The 17,849-nt window shown below is 33.2% G+C and overlaps 3 protein-coding genes across 11 annotated transcripts in view; 2 read left to right on the top strand and 1 right to left on the bottom strand.

Annotated features, from left to right (window-relative positions):
* Positions 1 to 22: 22 nt before the first annotated feature.
* On the top strand, positions 23 to 6,275 carry LOC105459193 (trafficking protein particle complex subunit 10). Its single transcript, XM_011705011.1, has 12 exons — positions 23 to 408; positions 936 to 1,153; positions 1,375 to 1,568; positions 1,665 to 1,860; positions 2,245 to 2,356; positions 2,465 to 2,652; positions 2,734 to 2,952; positions 3,082 to 3,845; positions 4,022 to 4,688; positions 4,762 to 5,223; positions 5,419 to 5,737; positions 5,902 to 6,275. The coding sequence occupies exons 1-12, from the start codon at positions 234 to 236 to the stop codon at positions 6,030 to 6,032; spliced, it is 3,645 nt and encodes a 1,214-aa protein (XP_011703313.1). The 5' UTR covers positions 23 to 233; the 3' UTR covers positions 6,033 to 6,275.
* A 1,987-nt stretch (positions 6,276 to 8,262) lies between these two features.
* On the bottom strand, positions 8,263 to 9,677 carry LOC105459192 (H/ACA ribonucleoprotein complex subunit 3). Its single transcript, XM_011705010.1, has 3 exons — positions 9,420 to 9,677; positions 9,066 to 9,108; positions 8,263 to 8,983 (listed from the first exon to the last, which is right to left on the bottom strand). The coding sequence occupies exons 1-3, from the start codon at positions 9,471 to 9,473 to the stop codon at positions 8,886 to 8,888; spliced, it is 195 nt and encodes a 64-aa protein (XP_011703312.1). The 5' UTR covers positions 9,474 to 9,677; the 3' UTR covers positions 8,263 to 8,885.
* A 1,468-nt stretch (positions 9,678 to 11,145) lies between these two features.
* LOC105459190 (dystrophin, isoforms A/C/F/G/H-like) overlaps positions 11,146 to 17,849 on the top strand; it is a 440,003-nt gene continuing 433,299 nt past the window's right edge. For 3 of the 9 annotated variants that reach the window (XM_011705001.1, XM_011705000.1, XM_011705005.1), the window contains exon 1: positions 12,568 to 12,834. In XM_011705001.1, the coding sequence (XP_011703303.1) occupies positions 12,747 to 12,834 (88 nt within the window). In that variant the 5' untranslated portion in view covers positions 12,568 to 12,746. Of the gene's footprint in view, positions 11,273 to 11,565; positions 11,585 to 12,565; positions 12,835 to 15,101; positions 15,189 to 15,834; positions 16,044 to 17,849 lie in introns of those variants that run through there. The other 6 variants (XM_011704998.1, XM_011704999.1, XM_011705003.1 and 3 more) reach the window with 6 other exon arrangements.

Below are 17,849 nucleotides of genomic sequence, written 5' to 3'. Positions count from 1 at the left end.
AGTCAGCACGGCCTGCATAGGGAACGGACGTAAGGATCCCAACCTCAATGGGGCTCGAGAGTGCGTGGTGAAACGATGCTCGGCTCGTCTCTCTCGAACTGCTGCCACTGAGCTCGCGCCGAGTCAAGAAGAGTCGCCCCGGTGGTGGTGTGTCTCTCGCGCTCGCGGCGCGATTCGGCGGAGGACCCGGATCGGCGAGCGGAGACCCGGTCGCGCTCGGTCGGAGTTCCTATATGCGCGCCGGCGAGAGAGGGACGAGGAGTTATGAACGTGGGCCCGATCGGGAGCAGCGAGCTCGCGAGGCGCACCGCCAGTCCTCAGAAACGATGAACTGCAATGGGGGATCGTCCGTGGCTGGCGAGGCACGCAAGGCGGGCGCTCCCGTGGACGGCAGACCGATCGTCACCTGTGAGTACCGCCACCCTCCCCCGCCCTCCGCCTATGTATTCGCTTACACGGCCCGTCGTTCGGGCACCGTTTTATTCGACGCCCCCTCCGTCGTCCATCTGTCAATTCTCGCGACGTTTCCCCGTTTCTCCTCGGGGCTCGGCCCGGCCGGGACGAAATGTCCGGGTGAAATTTGTAGCGTCAAATAATGCGTACCTCCGAGCGCCCGACTTCGCGGAGGCTTCTCCCGAGGAACATATGTCAACTTAATGCGTTGTTGTCAGGAAAGCACGTTACGCGAATTGTTTTGGTGTGATTTAAATAATTTTGCCAGATTCCCTTCTATCTTGTTATCGACGTAAGAATTCAATCTAAACTCATGTGGCAAAAGTACAAGGTGGACTTTGCAACAGTTTTTTTGTTATAATATAAATGAGTAATCAAATGCATTAAGAATGATGAGTCTGACCTATGCAAATGCGCTACCTCGTTTCTCGAACGGCGTGACGTAAGATGGCAACAATAAGTGATTCGCACGATTGATACAGGTGCTGGGGATGAAAATTTGTTTTCTACATTGGAAAAGAATCTACTCCAAGCTATACCTGCGGATACGGCGGAATGGCGCAGGTCGTTCAGCAGGCCAATTAAACAGGTCAAACTTGGGGCTACCTTCGTGCCATTTTCCAGAGACATTTTGCCCACTGACAAAGATTGGCATCTCATAAAACAACCAATCTTTCATATTTATTGGACGGAATGTTCTGTAAGTCTTCCATTATGCCATTAATTTCACTTTCTTATCATATATGACATATTTGTATATAGAATGTTATTTCTTTTTTTCTACATTGGACATTATGTTAGATAAAGCTAGCAATAATGTTATGAGATTAGAAAGTATCTTTATATTTGACATTGTCTGGATGTGTTCACGTTTCTAATAATTCAGCAAATAAATTTTCACGTTAATTTTTTTTCTTCTAGGATGTTGATACTTATAAGACTAGTGTCAGAGATGATATTGAAGCTTGGTTAAAAGTATTGAATTTATATCACATTCAAGATTGGATGATTGTATTGGTAGAAACGTACGATATAAAGAAGGCCAATAAGCTGTTACCCAGGACTACCGTCTTAGATAAAATACGAAGTGACTTCGCCGCCAAGAATGGCGATAGGTAATTAATTACGCTGTGATCTTTTACATTTATTCTTACAACACACAATGCACAAATCGATATTGTTAATCCATAAATTGTATCTTTGATTGACAGATGCTTTGGTATAATTAATCCAATTAAATCTGAATCTCGTTCCGCGGAATCATGGAGGGGCCTGATAACTCGCATTCGTCATTTGATGTTGACTGCATACGACAGAACCCTGTCGCGCTTTGAAGATATTATACGTGAGCAGAGAGAAAGGCGTAACAATCCTAATTGGAATTTCTGCCATTATTTTCTTCTGCAGGTGATATAACGCTTGCTACAAATTCTTATCTCTAAAAGTCTTATCTCTGAATTGCCTAATAAAGTATAAAGTCAAAATCAAGTATAAAGTATAAAGTCAAAGTACAGGCTTCTGAAACGAGTCATATATTTTAACTTCTTTCATTTATAACATCTCGTAACGTTCTCAAGTCTCCAATTTTTCCGACTAAAACTAGCTACATGGGATAAAGGTTGAGATTAAACCCTCGTAATCGGGATACGGCGATTACGATTTTCATATAGAGCGACGCGCGTTGTCTTCCGAATATTAAATTAATTCCTTAATATTTTGAAAAATTTAAAACTTGTATCTTTCTTATTAACTAATTCTTCTTCTTATTAACTAATTGAATTGGTATTTTAGGAAGAATTGGCATTCGCACTGCAAATGCTAGGCTTGTACGATGAGGCATTGGTGCAGTATGACGAACTAGACGCTCTCTTTACACAATTTGTGCTCAACTCTAATGTAGGAGGTATTGTAATCCTTAAAAATTTTATTTGTATCAAAGATGTACGTTATGCAATGAGAACAGATGTTGAGATGCAAAGTGAAAACCTAAATGCAGATAAATTTTTCATAGATACTCCAGGATGGTTAAGTTTGTTTCAAACGCCTCTGAACAACTGGGGAGGTGTGAATTTAAACAACGGTACAAACCATCACTTGAGGTTTCTTTTAGCTGAATGTAGGGCATCTTTATTAGATCTTAGAAGTTACTTGTTTAGTAGACAATGTGCCATGCTACTCCTGCTTAATAAACCTTGGGAGGTTTGTACGAATTTGAGAAATTATTGGTAATAGCTTCATAATTAATATTTCAAAATTGACACTGAATATTATACTTGACAGGTAGCACAGAGGTGCTTATCGTTTGTCCATAATACATTGAGCGAGTTAAGAATCTTAGAAGTACAGAAACCGGAAGGCTCCGTAGAATGCTGGTCATTCCTCTGTGCGTTAGAGGTCTTGCAAGCATGTCAACTGTCCACCAACAATATCGATAACAATCAACAGTTAGACTTGTGTTCTTTACATACAGCTAGTTTATGGGCACTTGCAAGAGACAAGGTAAATAAACTGATCTATTACGTTTGATATTATTATTTTATATTTACTACTGTAATTAATAATAATCCTTGGATTGTTTCCCTTATATATATTTATTTTATATCGTATTATGTATCTTTTCCTTTTCAGTTAGGAAACTTAGGAAAATTGTGCGGCCTAATGCCAGGAAGTGAACCGACTAGCGAACAGTTGCACACAGTTGTGTATCTTATAGCAGGTATAGGAGATTCGGAGCCGCAGGTAGAAGGAAAGTTGACTCCTACAGACAAGTTAAAAGAGGCACTTTCATCCAAAGAAGCGTTCAAGAAACAGTACCTGGAGCATGCGGAATTAGCCATGGGCACGTACAAACACGTCGGCCGCATACGATCGGCGAGATTAATCGGCAAAGAGTTGGCACGATTCTACAGCGAACTCGGGGAGAATCAGAAAGCGGTCGCGTTTTTATCTGACGCATTGAAAACTTACATGGACGAGGGCTGGAGTCGCTTGGCCGTGCAAACGCAGTTGGAGCTAGCCGAGTGTTACAAACGGATGGACGACGTCGAGAAATATACTAAAGTGTGCGCGGCAGTAGCTAGCGCGAGTCTTTTGCATATAACCGTACGCAATACATATTTGGAAGAAATGTTAGGATATATGAAAATGATCTCGTCACCTCAACCATTACTCGCGGAACTCGGATGTGCTTTTATAATACTCAGTATGGAAGCTAAAGTGATGGATAAGATAGTACAAGACTGTGTAGTTAACGTCGAAATCAGCGTACAGAGTTTGTTTCCTCGGGAAGTAAGATGCACCAGCGCCGCAATCTCCGTAGAGGAGATACAAAAGCCATCTATACCTAATAAGAAAAAAGGATTAAAATCATCAGTTGAGCCTCCAGTACAATTGTAAGTTATTAATGAATAAAATTAGAAATATTTTTATTTATAAAAATCTATGCGTGTATATAATTCTTAATACTACAGTAAAAAAAATTGTAAAAAAAGTAACTTATATTTAGAATAGTGCTCGTTGTGTTTTATATTTTTTCTATATGTTGAATTTTCATTTTGCTCTATTTCAGGTTGTCAAAGTGCACATTAGAAGATATGAAACTACTTGATCTCAGTTTATTACGTTTGCAAGTTTATTCTTATTTGGATTACAAGGAAGACAGGAGTCTCGGTTCTGCTAGCGTTATTAATAAAAATATGAAGCCGCTCGTGAGACGTTCAGATAGTTCAAAACATAGAAAACCTTCAGTTAATACAAAAGGCGATTTCAGCAAAGCGCTCTCCTGTGATGAATTCGTTATGAAGCCCGGTATGAATACGTTTGTCTTAACAAGGCGAGTGAATCAGCCGGGTTTGTACAAAGTTAGCCAGTTATCGTTGGTGATAGAGGAAAAATTGGAGTTTTTATCACCCATACTGAATCCACGGTTATGCTACGAAGTAGCAAAGACGCAGCCAACGATATCCATAAATTGCGGCAGAGATTTACTGGCGGGTCTCATTCAAGATATTGAATTAGTTATATCGAGCGGAAGTACAAAGATAACCGAAGAAATGAAATTAAAATTACGCACATCACGCGGATTGACAGTGCAATCGCAAAGTGTCGAAAAAGTAATGGTGAAGGAGTTAGAGATACCACTGCCAACGTGCGAACCATTTCAAACCATAAGAATGCAGTTAAAGATTTTAGCTGAACTACCACCAAAGAAAGATTCGTCATCTATGGAACATAAGGTATTTAATACGTGTAATTTATATTATTCTCTTTTGTGCAATAAATATAACTAATAATAATTATTTTTTTAAGTTGAATATACAATGTCCATGGGGTTCGGAAGAAAGCATACCTTTGCATTTTGGTCCACCGCTGATGTCAAGTATGAAACTCCATACAGCAAAACATAGAAAATTCATTCAAATAGTCGTAACTGGTCTGACAAGTCAACTTCTACAATTAACTGAGCCTGAATTAATGACAATTTCGTCAATAGACGTTAACTTTAAAAGTTTAAATCCTGTCGCGGGTCAGAAATTAGTGATAGGTAATGGAATGAATGTTTCCTTTATGTGGGAACTCGAGATCGGGAAAGATGAAAAATCCACGATACCAATAAAGACTGACTTTCGTGTAAAATATATATCAGTTAATGATACTGAAGAATTAAACGATACACACGTTGACGATGATCCACTACATATACACAATCTAGAGAGAATTGAGAAAGCATGTAGTGTTTACAGATGCAACTTTGATATTACAGATTATGTGGTAAGAACTCATTAATTGATACGTTTAATATATATATAATTATATATTACATATTTAAATATTATTTATTTTAAATGAAAAGTCACGGATTAATGGTAACTTGTAATGATGTAGTAATACATGTTGACTTGTAAAAAACTGTGCATTCTTATATGTAGTATATAACGTTAACTTGTTTGTAACGATGCTTTCCAGACTTTATTCACAGTATCCTCGAAAGTTGAAACAAGTGGTGGTGGAGGAGAATTTTGTCGTGCTGGTAGTATGTGCCACTTGTGTCTTACAGTGATGCGCATGCCTAGTCTTAGCCCAAATCCTCCACCGCAGTTAATGTACGAGGTTCTGGCGGACCAAACTATGTGGGCGGTGTGTGGTCGGACAGCAGGCATTGTATCGTTAGAAATTGTAGAGAAACAAAGCGTTACATTAGACGTGATGCCTCTGACAAGTGGTTATTTGCCTCTCCCTGTTGTTAGATTATCTCGATATATACCTGCAACAGAATCGAAAAATGGTAAGTTTAAGTATTTTATATGTGTGACGTGTTATTTGATTTGTAAACAAATTTATCAAATTTTTATTGAAAATATTTACGATAATTTGAAAGACAAAGATATATTACGTTTGTTTCTAAGTTGTATGAATTTCTGTAATTGTTTTATTTGTTTCCATTTTAAGATGTCGTCCGTAATAAAAATGATTTAGGATCTGGTCCTCGATTAGAGCCATTTAGTCCGGGACAAGTATATAATGCCAGTAAAGCACAACAAGTGCATGTTCTGCCAGCAGCTCCATCAGAATCGAATTAAAGATGTATAAATTTTGTTGTCAAAGATGTACATGTTCTTTGATTCTGCGTGTAACAAGTCATGAACATCTTTATTTAGAGAGTAATCGCAAGTTGTTTTTTTTATATCAAAATGAATATATAATTATGTAAATACTTTATTTTATATTCATACAGTAGATAAGAATTATATTATCATATAAATTAATATTTTGAAACAGGTAAATATCGGCGTTGGATACAATAGTATAATATTTATTTATTTTAAGTGTTTACTTCAATTCTTTATTACCAAAGCCATTCAGCTTTTTAAAAAACTTGAACCTTTGGATTAATAATTATGTTAATGATGCCATAAAATGTCTTTATTTGAAAATTATGATTTCTAAAGTTTCTAGCTAAGTATATATTTTGTACTGAAACATTGTTTAATATACATAATTATTACATTTTTCAGTTGAATTACATTACACCGGAAAATAATCACGTTATTGCAACAATACCTACGTTATATCGAAAAAATATTAAAAAATATTCTATTTTTCAATAGTTCTTAACGATTCAGTTAAATGTTGAGAGGAAGTTTGCTACTCCTATGTGTCCTAAATTATGTACTTATATATTTTTTCATTTTTTATTTCTTTTGTATTTCACATTCATTTAAATTTATGAATCTTGCTCTGTTGTCTCTTTTTTCATTTAAAATATTTTAATATTCTATACCATCTTAATATCTTAAGAGAGATGGTAATATAAGAATTTTTTTAATATAAAATGCAAATATATGTAAAATTTGTACAAATATTTGTTAGCGATATACTCATAAGAGCTTGTGAATAAATGTTACATATTTCTATTATGCTAAATTGTAACATATAGTAATCCTTATGGACATACGTAAACTAGGCATTTATATAATGCTATGTAAAAATCTATATATTGTGTTTAATATTTATATTTTAATTAAAAAATACATCTATAGAAAAAAATCAATATACACATTTCTTAGTGTTTATTCATCAGAATTGGATATTATCAAAGTTTTCTTGTGTTGCCATGTTTTCTAGAATATTATGATTTTCTATTTATAATTTTTTAATTTGCAAATGTAAGATAATCATAAAATATTCTTAATTATTCATATTTATTAAGTTGCAAATATTTAAAAACTGATTATATATGATTTATACAAAACTATGTTTATTCAATTTTCTTATAGAAAGAACTTCTAAATAACGTAATTACATTTATTCTATTTATTATATTTGGCATATTCTGTTTTTATTGTTAATCTTAAGTCTAACAAGATACGTATATTCAAATAGATTTTTTATGTAATAATACAATAATTTTGGTGATAATATGTTATACCAAATATTTATATATACAAGTTGGAGAAATGCATAGTTTTATATATATATAAAATAAAATATACTTTAATCAAATATTTTATTGTATGTTATATATTCTAATAATTAGAATGTTATTATTATTTGTAGAGCTATTCTTATGTTTTTATAATATCGCAAAAGATTCCAGTAGTTTAACAATAAGTTAAATATATATTTAATTACACATTTCTCTTATATTTCTAACATTTTTATTAAAAGAGATTCAGTTATTTAATTAGTGCAACGTTTCTAAAGCTGTAATTTAGATTTACGTATTACTTTTCCTGTGCAAAAAAAATTTTATTTAAACAGTTATTACAATGTCCTGATTTAATACTCGAACGTATGTGGTTGTAGCTTCAAAAATAAATATAAACCAAATCTTACATATACTGTATCTACATAAACAAATATGTAATAATGTATCTTAGTCTCTTTTCGATTAGAATAAGTTATATTTGTATTTATTTCATACGAATATGGTAATATGATATTGGCCCTTTACAATCATACTCACAAACTGTGATATGTAGCTTCAAAATTTATAAAAACGAAAAAAGTCAATTTCTCGCGTAAAATTTATTCTCACACAGGATAAAATCATATTTAATTTATATTTCTGATTTAGAATGTATTGCACATGTTATATCAACTATGTATAATTATTTTAAAAGTTACGTAATTACACATTATTCTAAATAATGTTGATAATTATGTAAATGCTTGCATTTGATGTGTAATTCTAATTGTGATAAAGGATACTGTACATAGTTTTGTTATTTTTTAATATCAATAAATGAAATAAAATCATATATCGATATGTTAATGATTAAGAATAGGATTGTAAGATAGTTGTTGACTGGAACTCAATATCGGCTTTGTATTTTATGTCATATACAATAGTGAACGCTCTGTACGTATTAATTTAGTAGACTTCGTCAAGTATGCTATTCACATTAAACTAAGATTGCAAGTAAATAATCTTGTTACGATTTTTTAAATAAAACTTATTGCAACTGTATTGCAAGTCAGAAAATACTGTGTACAATAATTTTTATTTTTTTATAATGTGCGGAGATAATAAACTGTGTAAATGAAATTTGTATAGTAAATATACGTATCGACAATGAACGCAAGAAATGTTTTATTTACTATCAACAGAATACAAGACATACAAAATAATTAAGTGAAATGTAAAATATAGATAAATTTTCAGTGGGAATAATTTCTTAAGTTTGTTATCAGGTTGCAGATGTTGCAGGAATATCGAATATAATCCCATATTCTAAAATGATAATCTTGAGTCATATTTTTCCTCATTATCACTAAAGGAAGTTGTGGGTGTATAAGTTGAATCATCTCTCTGTCGATAGAAATACAGGTTCTATCATACTCGGTTGTATGAAGCCAAGTCATAACATCGTGTAGTCCTTCTCATTTACACTTTACATCTCTATATAAAATTTGTTAACTTTCATTTTAGATTAATAGCTAGGTTGTGGTTGCTGTATCAATAGTAAGCTAAATCTTCTCTTCATCGTGATCCTTTCTCTTGAATATTTGTCCTCGACAGAAAATCGAGCTGCAAAGACATTTAATATCAATCCTGTCATTATTGTCCTATGTGAAGTGTCTGTGCCATAAAAAATATATTAATAAATTACCTGGATGTGCGGATAAGGTAGGCTTTCCATTAGGATCCATTTTCTGTAAAAATTCAACCATTGTTGAAAAAAAGGAGGCGAGAAAATATAAAGAAAATCAGCTAAAAGATCTTATTATGAAGGAAAGAAAATTGGTATAGAGAAAATCATATTTTTTACGAGTTATGATAATGTAATCACATTACTTAAATTACGATAATGTAATCTTTCTTTTTAAATGCAGAATTTGCATTTAAGAAATAAGATTACAGAGATATGTAGTAATATATATTTTATTACGTTGCCAATATAATTAATGTTATTGCAATTGTGCATCAATTCTGTTATATATTGTAGCACGTTACGAGAAATCACCTGTAAAGTGTACACTCGATTTCCCTTGTCGTCCAAATAATACATGAGATACATTTTGAGATATATTTACTCCACTTGCAATTCTTTGCAACTTAACCTTCGTAGTTTCGTACAGCCGTACTTATATTTTGCAACTTTTTTCTTTAATGAATATACACGCAATACAGTACAATTCTAACCAAGCTGCACGTTCGGAAATAAACCGGAGTGAACGCTGCATTGATATGTTCGTACATAGAACGGAATACTTGTCAATAAAGAACGACGCGACAGCCAATGTTGCGCTACGTGTCCCACGTAGTCGCACAAGTCGTCGCTTCCTGTGTAAACGAGCCATTAGCGCGGTGTAACGTCAGTTTGAAGTTTTTACTCGAATGCTTTTTTTTACATTTTATTGTACCTGATTTATGATCCGCATACGATACGTTACGCTTACTTTAGGTATGTTAGAAAAAATGAGAAAATCTGCTTAGTCGACGTGTGTCGACGGTTTAAGTTTATCAGATAGCCACGTGGAATATATGTGTGCATAAGTATACATATAAAAAAATCTCGATTAATCACCGATGAAAAATAAATTTAAGCATGCCTGTTCTGTATATTATTATATACATAATTAATTTCTTTATGGCATGTGCTTTATAGGTCAATGACAAGCAGAAAATTGTTGCAGATCTACTTTTTCTGTTTGAACGTAACTAATCGTTCTGAAAAGAATAACAAAAGATGAATTGAGTTCCGTGGATTCTAAGCGGTAAGAGCAAAAGTGAAGTTCTCGATTCTACAGTTCTTGGATGGAATTTTTTCAAACGTTCACGGATTTTAATATTTCTTCTCAAAAATTTTTCTGTCAAAAGTATTACAACTTAAAGCAATTTGAATTTAAACAATAAACATTTTTACTTCGATTTTTTCATATAACGAAGATATAGGCAACAAATTATGATTTATGTTTTTAATTTTTATGTCAAAATTTTTTTTGCAGAAAAGCCAGAATTCTAACTCAAACTTTCCTGTTTTTAATTTACACTTTTTTTATTCTTCATTTTTCTCCTATCCTTTTACATTTTGTAATTACTCGCAAAATAATTCAATTTAAAATATATCCTCGAAATTTATAAAATGTTTTGGGATATTAACATTTTACAAAAATTTCATAGATTCATGTTCATATATACTTATCAATCAATTAAATTACATACTTATAAATCAATTAAATTACATGTAGTCAACTCAGAGATTTAAATATAGAGCACGAAACATCTGTCACGATTCCATCGTTCATATCTCGATCTTTTATAATTACAAATTAATCATCTCAATTTGTAATAATTTGCAAATTACTGATATTCATCGACATTTCACTCAGACGTAAAGACCGTTTCTGGATTGCTCCGAGGAAACCTTAAAAGAAAAGCGAATAAAGAGACGCTCAAGAGATCGCACGCACAAGATCCGACTTGCATATATACTTATTATCGTGTTTATTATCGGGTCTTACGCCGCATGACAGGTTGCCGGTCGCGGACGTAGGCGTGATGATGCTCGCCGGTGATTAGCCGGGAGGCATCCACCGGCGAGATGCACCGACCGCAGCTGCGTGTAGGCGCGCTGCTGATTGACAATTCCTCCTCGTGGCGAGGAGTTTGACGTATAGTGGACACGCGCACGGCCGCGACTGGTGCCATTCGGATAGTCAGTGTCACTTCCGCTGACCAAATCGCTGTCAGTGCTCGCCCGCGGCTTTATCGTCTACGACGATATTTATCGTCTCCGAACGTGCGCAAACGTTTATTCGCGAACGAGAAACGAAGAAACGCATTTTGCCCTGATGTTGCGCGGCCGTTTCCAAGGTAAACGATTGTTCACACAGAAACCTGTTGATTAATTGCGAAACGACGTGTCGCGAGTACAATTTCGCGGACACGGGAGTGAATTGTGACAGCGAGACGTATGAATTACTGGGATGCTGCTGGGCCCGCGGAAAACAGCATCAGCGCATTGCTGTCATCCGTGCGCGCGGCGCATCGATGGTGCTCGGCTTTTCCATTAATGATTATACAATAGGAAACGCGTAATCGTCCGCAATTAGTGCGAGTGTGTACAGGTGAAGGTCATCTGTGTATAGACGTTCGTGTAACAACTCACAGTCACACACGAGGCTGGTACGCTTTGTTGTTAGCTTGTTAGTCAGTCAACGAATTTTAAACGTAATCGATCATTCAAAAGAACATTTCTTTGACTAATTATAGAAAGTATTTCTCATTGCATGTCTAATAATAAATTTTCTTGAATTATGAATAATTTAACAAAAAATAATAATCAAATATATTTACATATTATATATAGTATAAATATATACATACAGTTTTTTTATTTATATAATATATATTTTATAAATATAAATATATATGTATATTTATACATAGATAAAAATATGTAAAGATTAAAATTAATACAGCAATTAATTACTTTAATGCACTTTATTCTTGTATATACGCTAGCACCGTCACTCCTGACAGATTTTTTCTCAGTAAAATACATTAAAGCAATTAATTGCTGTGTCAATTTTAAAATCTTCTTAAAATGTTTCTGGAATTATTTGCTCTTAAAATATTCCAGTTCGGAATTTATTGCTCTTTGTTTGAGTTAAAAAAATCTGTTAGGAGTGTGATGGTGTTAGTGCAAGAGTAAGGTATAATTAATCAAAATTCTCGATGTTTCTTTGCAATATCTTAGAATAAAAAAATAGCAAAAATTTTTGATATGTATACCTATTTTTTTCTTTACAGTACTCTGTACATTTTTTTTCGGAAGTAGAGATAGTGTAACGTGAAGTCAACACTCCCATCTTTGATATATTTATTTCCTACGAATGAGTAAGAGCAATAAATTCGTGACTAAGGCTATAAATTAGCAATAAATGAGCATTTAATTATGGCATATAGTCAAACTTTTTTTTTCATGAGATTACTAGGTTCACAGAGATGTTATAAATTAATGTTTAAATTAAGACATAAATAATAACAATGTCTGGTTGTAATTGCACAAAATACCAGATTTGAGTCAACTCGTAAATATTTTCGTGATAATTTAAAGGTTTGCTATGGATTGCTACTATATATACCAATGCAAGTGCTTTACTCGTTCGTATTATCGGCAAACCTTCGTTCGTAAAAAATAATCGCGCCGATATCGTCGCGGCAGCCTTAAATCTGCCTTACTCTACTAATCTCATTCAGTCTAGCGGTTAGAATCGATCGCAAATCGCGCGACACTTTGCGATACTTAAATATCGTTGGATTATCGACAACTACGTCGTTTCAGATGCAGCGGAAGAAAATTCGTTGGATTATTCAGGTACCGGAAGAATCGTATGTCCAGTCCGTCGAGCAACAAATCTTAAATACGAAAGGTAAGAGAAGTCAAATAACACAAAAATTCGAAAACTACATACCTCGAAGGGAATTCTAATCTTTCGAAGGCCGATCAAACATCTGATTAGTTTAGAAGTTCTATATTATCTAGTTATCTTCTTACGAATAGTCTTATTATAAATAGAAATCGTGCAAGTTAATTTGTGTAATATAAGCGTAATTCATTTCCATTTAATATAATTAAATTGTCATTTGACATTGTCATTAAATATATATGATAAAATTCTTGAAATGTAGTTAATGTACCATGTGAAACAATGCTTTGATTTGCTTGTTGCGTAATAATTGTTTAAGTAACACGATTGTCTGGCTATAAATTTAGCAACGGCTTCGTCGAAAACGTTTATTTGTAATAAACGGCATGTAAAATCCAAGATAAGATCATCTGCAAGAGAGAGATTGACATAACATCCATAATTTATTACGTATATAAATAAACATTCTGCTTGCCCAAGCCTTCGTTTCATAAAGTTTTATTGAGCAAAACTCTTGATTGTGAGTGTAGATATCTTAAATTACATTTAGGCTGATAAGAAAAGGTCGCGACATGAAAACATAGTATATCAATCAGACTGATTTTCAATTCGGATCTTCTATTAAAATGTCGTAAGTGAGAACTTGAAGGTTGAAAAATTTAAAACAATCTTCCATTGAAGACCGAGTTTACCTTGTACCTATTTATTACTTGCGGTAAAAAAAAAACAAAGGTGTCTTATATAATCGAAATAATATACTGTCGATAATCTCTAATACCTATATTTTCGTACACGTTATTATATAGAATATAATATATTTCATAAATGTCAAATAATTTAGTCATACGGCTTGCCAAAATAATGTATTATATGATTTGACATTATTATAGAATATACATTATACTCTATAACGTCAAATCATGTAATGTATTATTTCGGCAAACTATAATTAATTGTAAGTGAAATCAAATACGTATTATTTTGGCAAACTGCGTTTTACGGAACAATTCGCATATACATATATGATTATTTGTAATGATTGCTTACTTGTAATCTATTTTTTTAAATCCAATTATAACATGCATATTCTATAATAGCTCGATTTTATGTACTCTTCCGTTGTACTCGATAATAAATTCAATAAATTATTCGAGAATAAATTGAAATCCAAACATAATTGAAAAAGAGAATGTCATCATTTCGCATTTATATATAATTTTTACGGGAGATTTGCAGAAAGCACATTCACCATTTCTATAGTTATGCGACTAAAACTTGCGAAGACAGAAAATGCAGAGGATTTGCTACAATCTAGAATTCATGTCACGCCTAGACGTTGCTAGTAGTATTTTATTCTATTCATTATGCAAAGTCGTGACACCGTCGTGCACCGTCGTTTATATGATTATAAATAGAGATGATCGGCACGATCACGTTTTCGCATTGCGCTTTACTCCGTTTTCTCCTTTCAGCGCAACGTCTTTTTATAGATGATCGTCATTGTCTTTTACGGACGTAGTTCCTCCGTTGATGGATTACTCTGCCCGCGCTCCCTTTTCGCTCGTCTTATTAAATTTACTTCGAAACGCGTAAATATAACGTTGGAACAGGAATGCCGATGTTGCGGATAACATAGACGATGATATTGAGGCAATTTCAGTTCTGTGTGCTCAACTGTCGGCAAATAAATCTAGCGACTGCACTCGATTTGCGAGTGTCCTAAGGCGCAGTCGGCGGTGATGCGTCTGTATGAAAAAAAAGATAATGTTATCATTCCTTATCTATAACTTTACTTCTTTAAATACGATATAAACTGCAATATAAGAAATTATAAAATGTGGAAGGAGATCTGTCGGAAAGCGCGCATTAATATAACGACAGGATCTGACCTGATATTAATGGCATCTTCCAACAAACGTGCTTTGATTGCATTTTAACAAGTCAGTTATGTCAAGTACCAAGAAGGTATTTGATGCGTCGGCGCTAACTTCTGCGGAGATCACCCGACAGGTCGAAATCTGGGATACCGCGCAGTGTCGCGACGGGCTGCGTCCCATGAGGTCGTTCCGAGTTATGGAAAGTCCGATGCGCTCTTATTATAGAAGTTCCCTGACTCCGTAGCCGCGCTAGATTAACCGTGGACCGCTACCCGGGAATGACAAGTGTTCTCAGAAGCGAGTGAAACTAACAATCATTTAGAATGTGAAGTTTGTTTCAAATAGTACTTGCAAAAATATGATCTCTGTAGTATAGGAAGAATTTGAGTTGCTAGGACACTCCGAGTGACTTATACCTTCCATTAGCAAATGAGAAGAATTTGTTATTCCTTTGTGCTTGCAAAGCCAGCGATATTTAATGTATGATTGTCTTATCGTTCGCCGAATGCATTATTATAATTTTTCTTGATTTTGAATATTTTTTAATTGCAAGTTGATTGTTTTTCTTACTCCTGAAAAATTTTTACCTTTGAATATCACTCATAGTGGCGCGCAAATAGCAAATATATGTGTATAAATTGTATGGCATATACAGGTATGTCGCGTAAATAAAGTATTTATATATATGCATTATATCGGGCCTAATAACGATGATATGTAATATACTTTTTTTTATCTCGATTAAATAGGCGATTACATCTCTTGTTTCATCATAATTACCAATCTGACTGACCGTTTTAAATCACAATGCACGGATGTAATCAATGCACAGTCACTTATATCGAGATGGTGTACGTGTATGGTGTGTGCACAACACTCATTTAATTACATTCATAAAAAACTATTTACAAAATTTTCTATATGTTTTGAATTATTTACTTATTTAAAGAATCAAAAAATTATAAAATCAAGTTGTAAGATAGCAACTACTTTGAATAAAATTAGTTATGTAATATTTAATTGTAATTTTAATATATTTTGTGTAATTGTATTACATTATATAAAATTTATTATATTTATGTTATTTAATTCGCACAATTTACATTACAGTTATTTTTCGTTCCAGAGAGATGCGTGTCGCGTATTCAATTACTACTCATTGATTATAGCAAATCTATATTTTATGATAATTTTTACGTTAATACATTAATAATCGCAATGCGAATGATTAATGAAAAAAAATGCACAGCATTGGAATAATAAGAATAATCAAAGACTGTAGTGGAATACATGTCTGTGTGAAGATAAATTAATACAGAATGGACGATGATATATGTGAGTATAATAATATCAACGATTAGCATGTTTTTTCTATTGTGATTTTTAATATACTAATTTTTTGTGGAAATCCAATTTCTATTATTATTTTATAATTATATTTATAACATTCATAATTATAATATCAAGAAATAATTTGATATAGAAGATTTTGTTTTTATTTCAATATTATCATATTATCAGCGTTGCAATGTAATAACCATTTTTTATTTATGAACTTTGTTTCATTATTTGTCGTAAAAGCACGGAAAGTATTAAAGTGTTCGCAAATTTTATTTGTTGATTGTCTCATGTATTAAAAAGAATGCGTACACGATTATCATAAAGTACGATATACATTTCCCTTTTGCGTTTCTAAACCGCAAAGGATTAATAAATCTGATTTAACTCTTAATTTGTGCGGCTAATAATATTATCTTCCTTCTGCGGTCAGCAGTAGTTAAGAAGCTGAAAATAATAAAAAATAAATTCTCTGACAAATATGATATTTTGTCCATGAGTAAGATACTCATTTTAAAAACGGGAAAGAATAAGCGTTTTGTCAAAGAGAGCGAGATTGCGATAAAATTTATTTACAGCTTTCTTTATTTACACGCAATAATGCTTTATGTTCTTTCAAATGATGTACGACGGTGTTGCAACAAGCTAGAAAGGATAACCGTGGTATTGTTTTCATAATGGGAAACCATTGGTCTAGTAGTTTAAGTATTTCTTTGTCAACAGAATATTTATTGTACTTTCTCCTGTCGAAAGTGACATGCTTCTGATGTAATAAAACTGTATTAATCCCTTGCGTGTTGGAAAAAATATACGCTTCTACATAAAAGTGTTTTTGATGAAGACGTTATTGACTTTACGGAAATTGATTCTCTCTTCAGTGCTACTAAATCTTATTTAAGTTACGTGACGGGTTTTCAAAGCAATTTCCATAACTTGCAGTTAAATTATAAAAATTACTTTAAAAATATTCTTGTCTGTATATGTCAATTTACATAGAAATTTTATTTTGAGATTAAAAAGTTAAAGTTTTATCTATTTATTAAGAGAATACACATTACGGGGACATGTTATGGGGGAGGGAGGGACACACAAAAGTAACTTTTTTAGCGTACATAGTATAGTTTTACATCGTTTGTGTGTAACTACTGTAAAATAGCATGTTTATAACTGAAATTACATACATTGAGCACAATTAAGACAATAGTTAATCACAGCAATGTTATCGTGAAAAAGAACGTGTCATATCGCAGAACATACGCTGCAGATAAAAAAGGAGAAACATTTTCGAAGAATTGCAGTAGTTTTCTCGTTTTCGTACGATCTCGTGTAAGTTCTATAACTTCGGAAATAGCGGGAGGCTATCTTCCGAAATTGCGCGAGTGGACGAGCAGACAGAGATATTCGGCGATAAATGGCGGTCAAGGTATTCGTTATCACTGTAACTTTTCTGATATCAAGTTCTGTTAATAATTCGGCTATGCTTTTGATCGATTGTTTCGACATCGATTAATTTGCTAGATGTACTACTATATTTTATTATTAGCCACGCAATTTTCCATTAATAATTTTAAGTAAAAATGTAAATAAAAATGTTCATTTATAAAATTGTTAATTTTTTAGATAGAAAAAAATATATATAAATAACACACACACACACACACACACACACACACACACATTGCAAAACTTTTCTGATTTGGCAAAGAATTGGATCAATGCGCCTATATTAATAAAGTTATATATTATTGTTTTCATATTATAGGAAATAAATAATGCAGCTGTCAACATAGTGAATATTGATCA

The sequence above is a fragment of the Wasmannia auropunctata genome, unplaced genomic scaffold, assembly GCF_000956235.1.
Source record: "Wasmannia auropunctata unplaced genomic scaffold, wasmannia.A_1.0 LD334204.1, whole genome shotgun sequence".
NCBI lineage: Eukaryota > Metazoa > Arthropoda > Insecta > Hymenoptera > Formicidae > Wasmannia > Wasmannia auropunctata.
The sequence above is the reverse complement of the archived record's forward strand: the minus strand, read 5'-3'. Positions and strand labels throughout refer to the sequence as shown.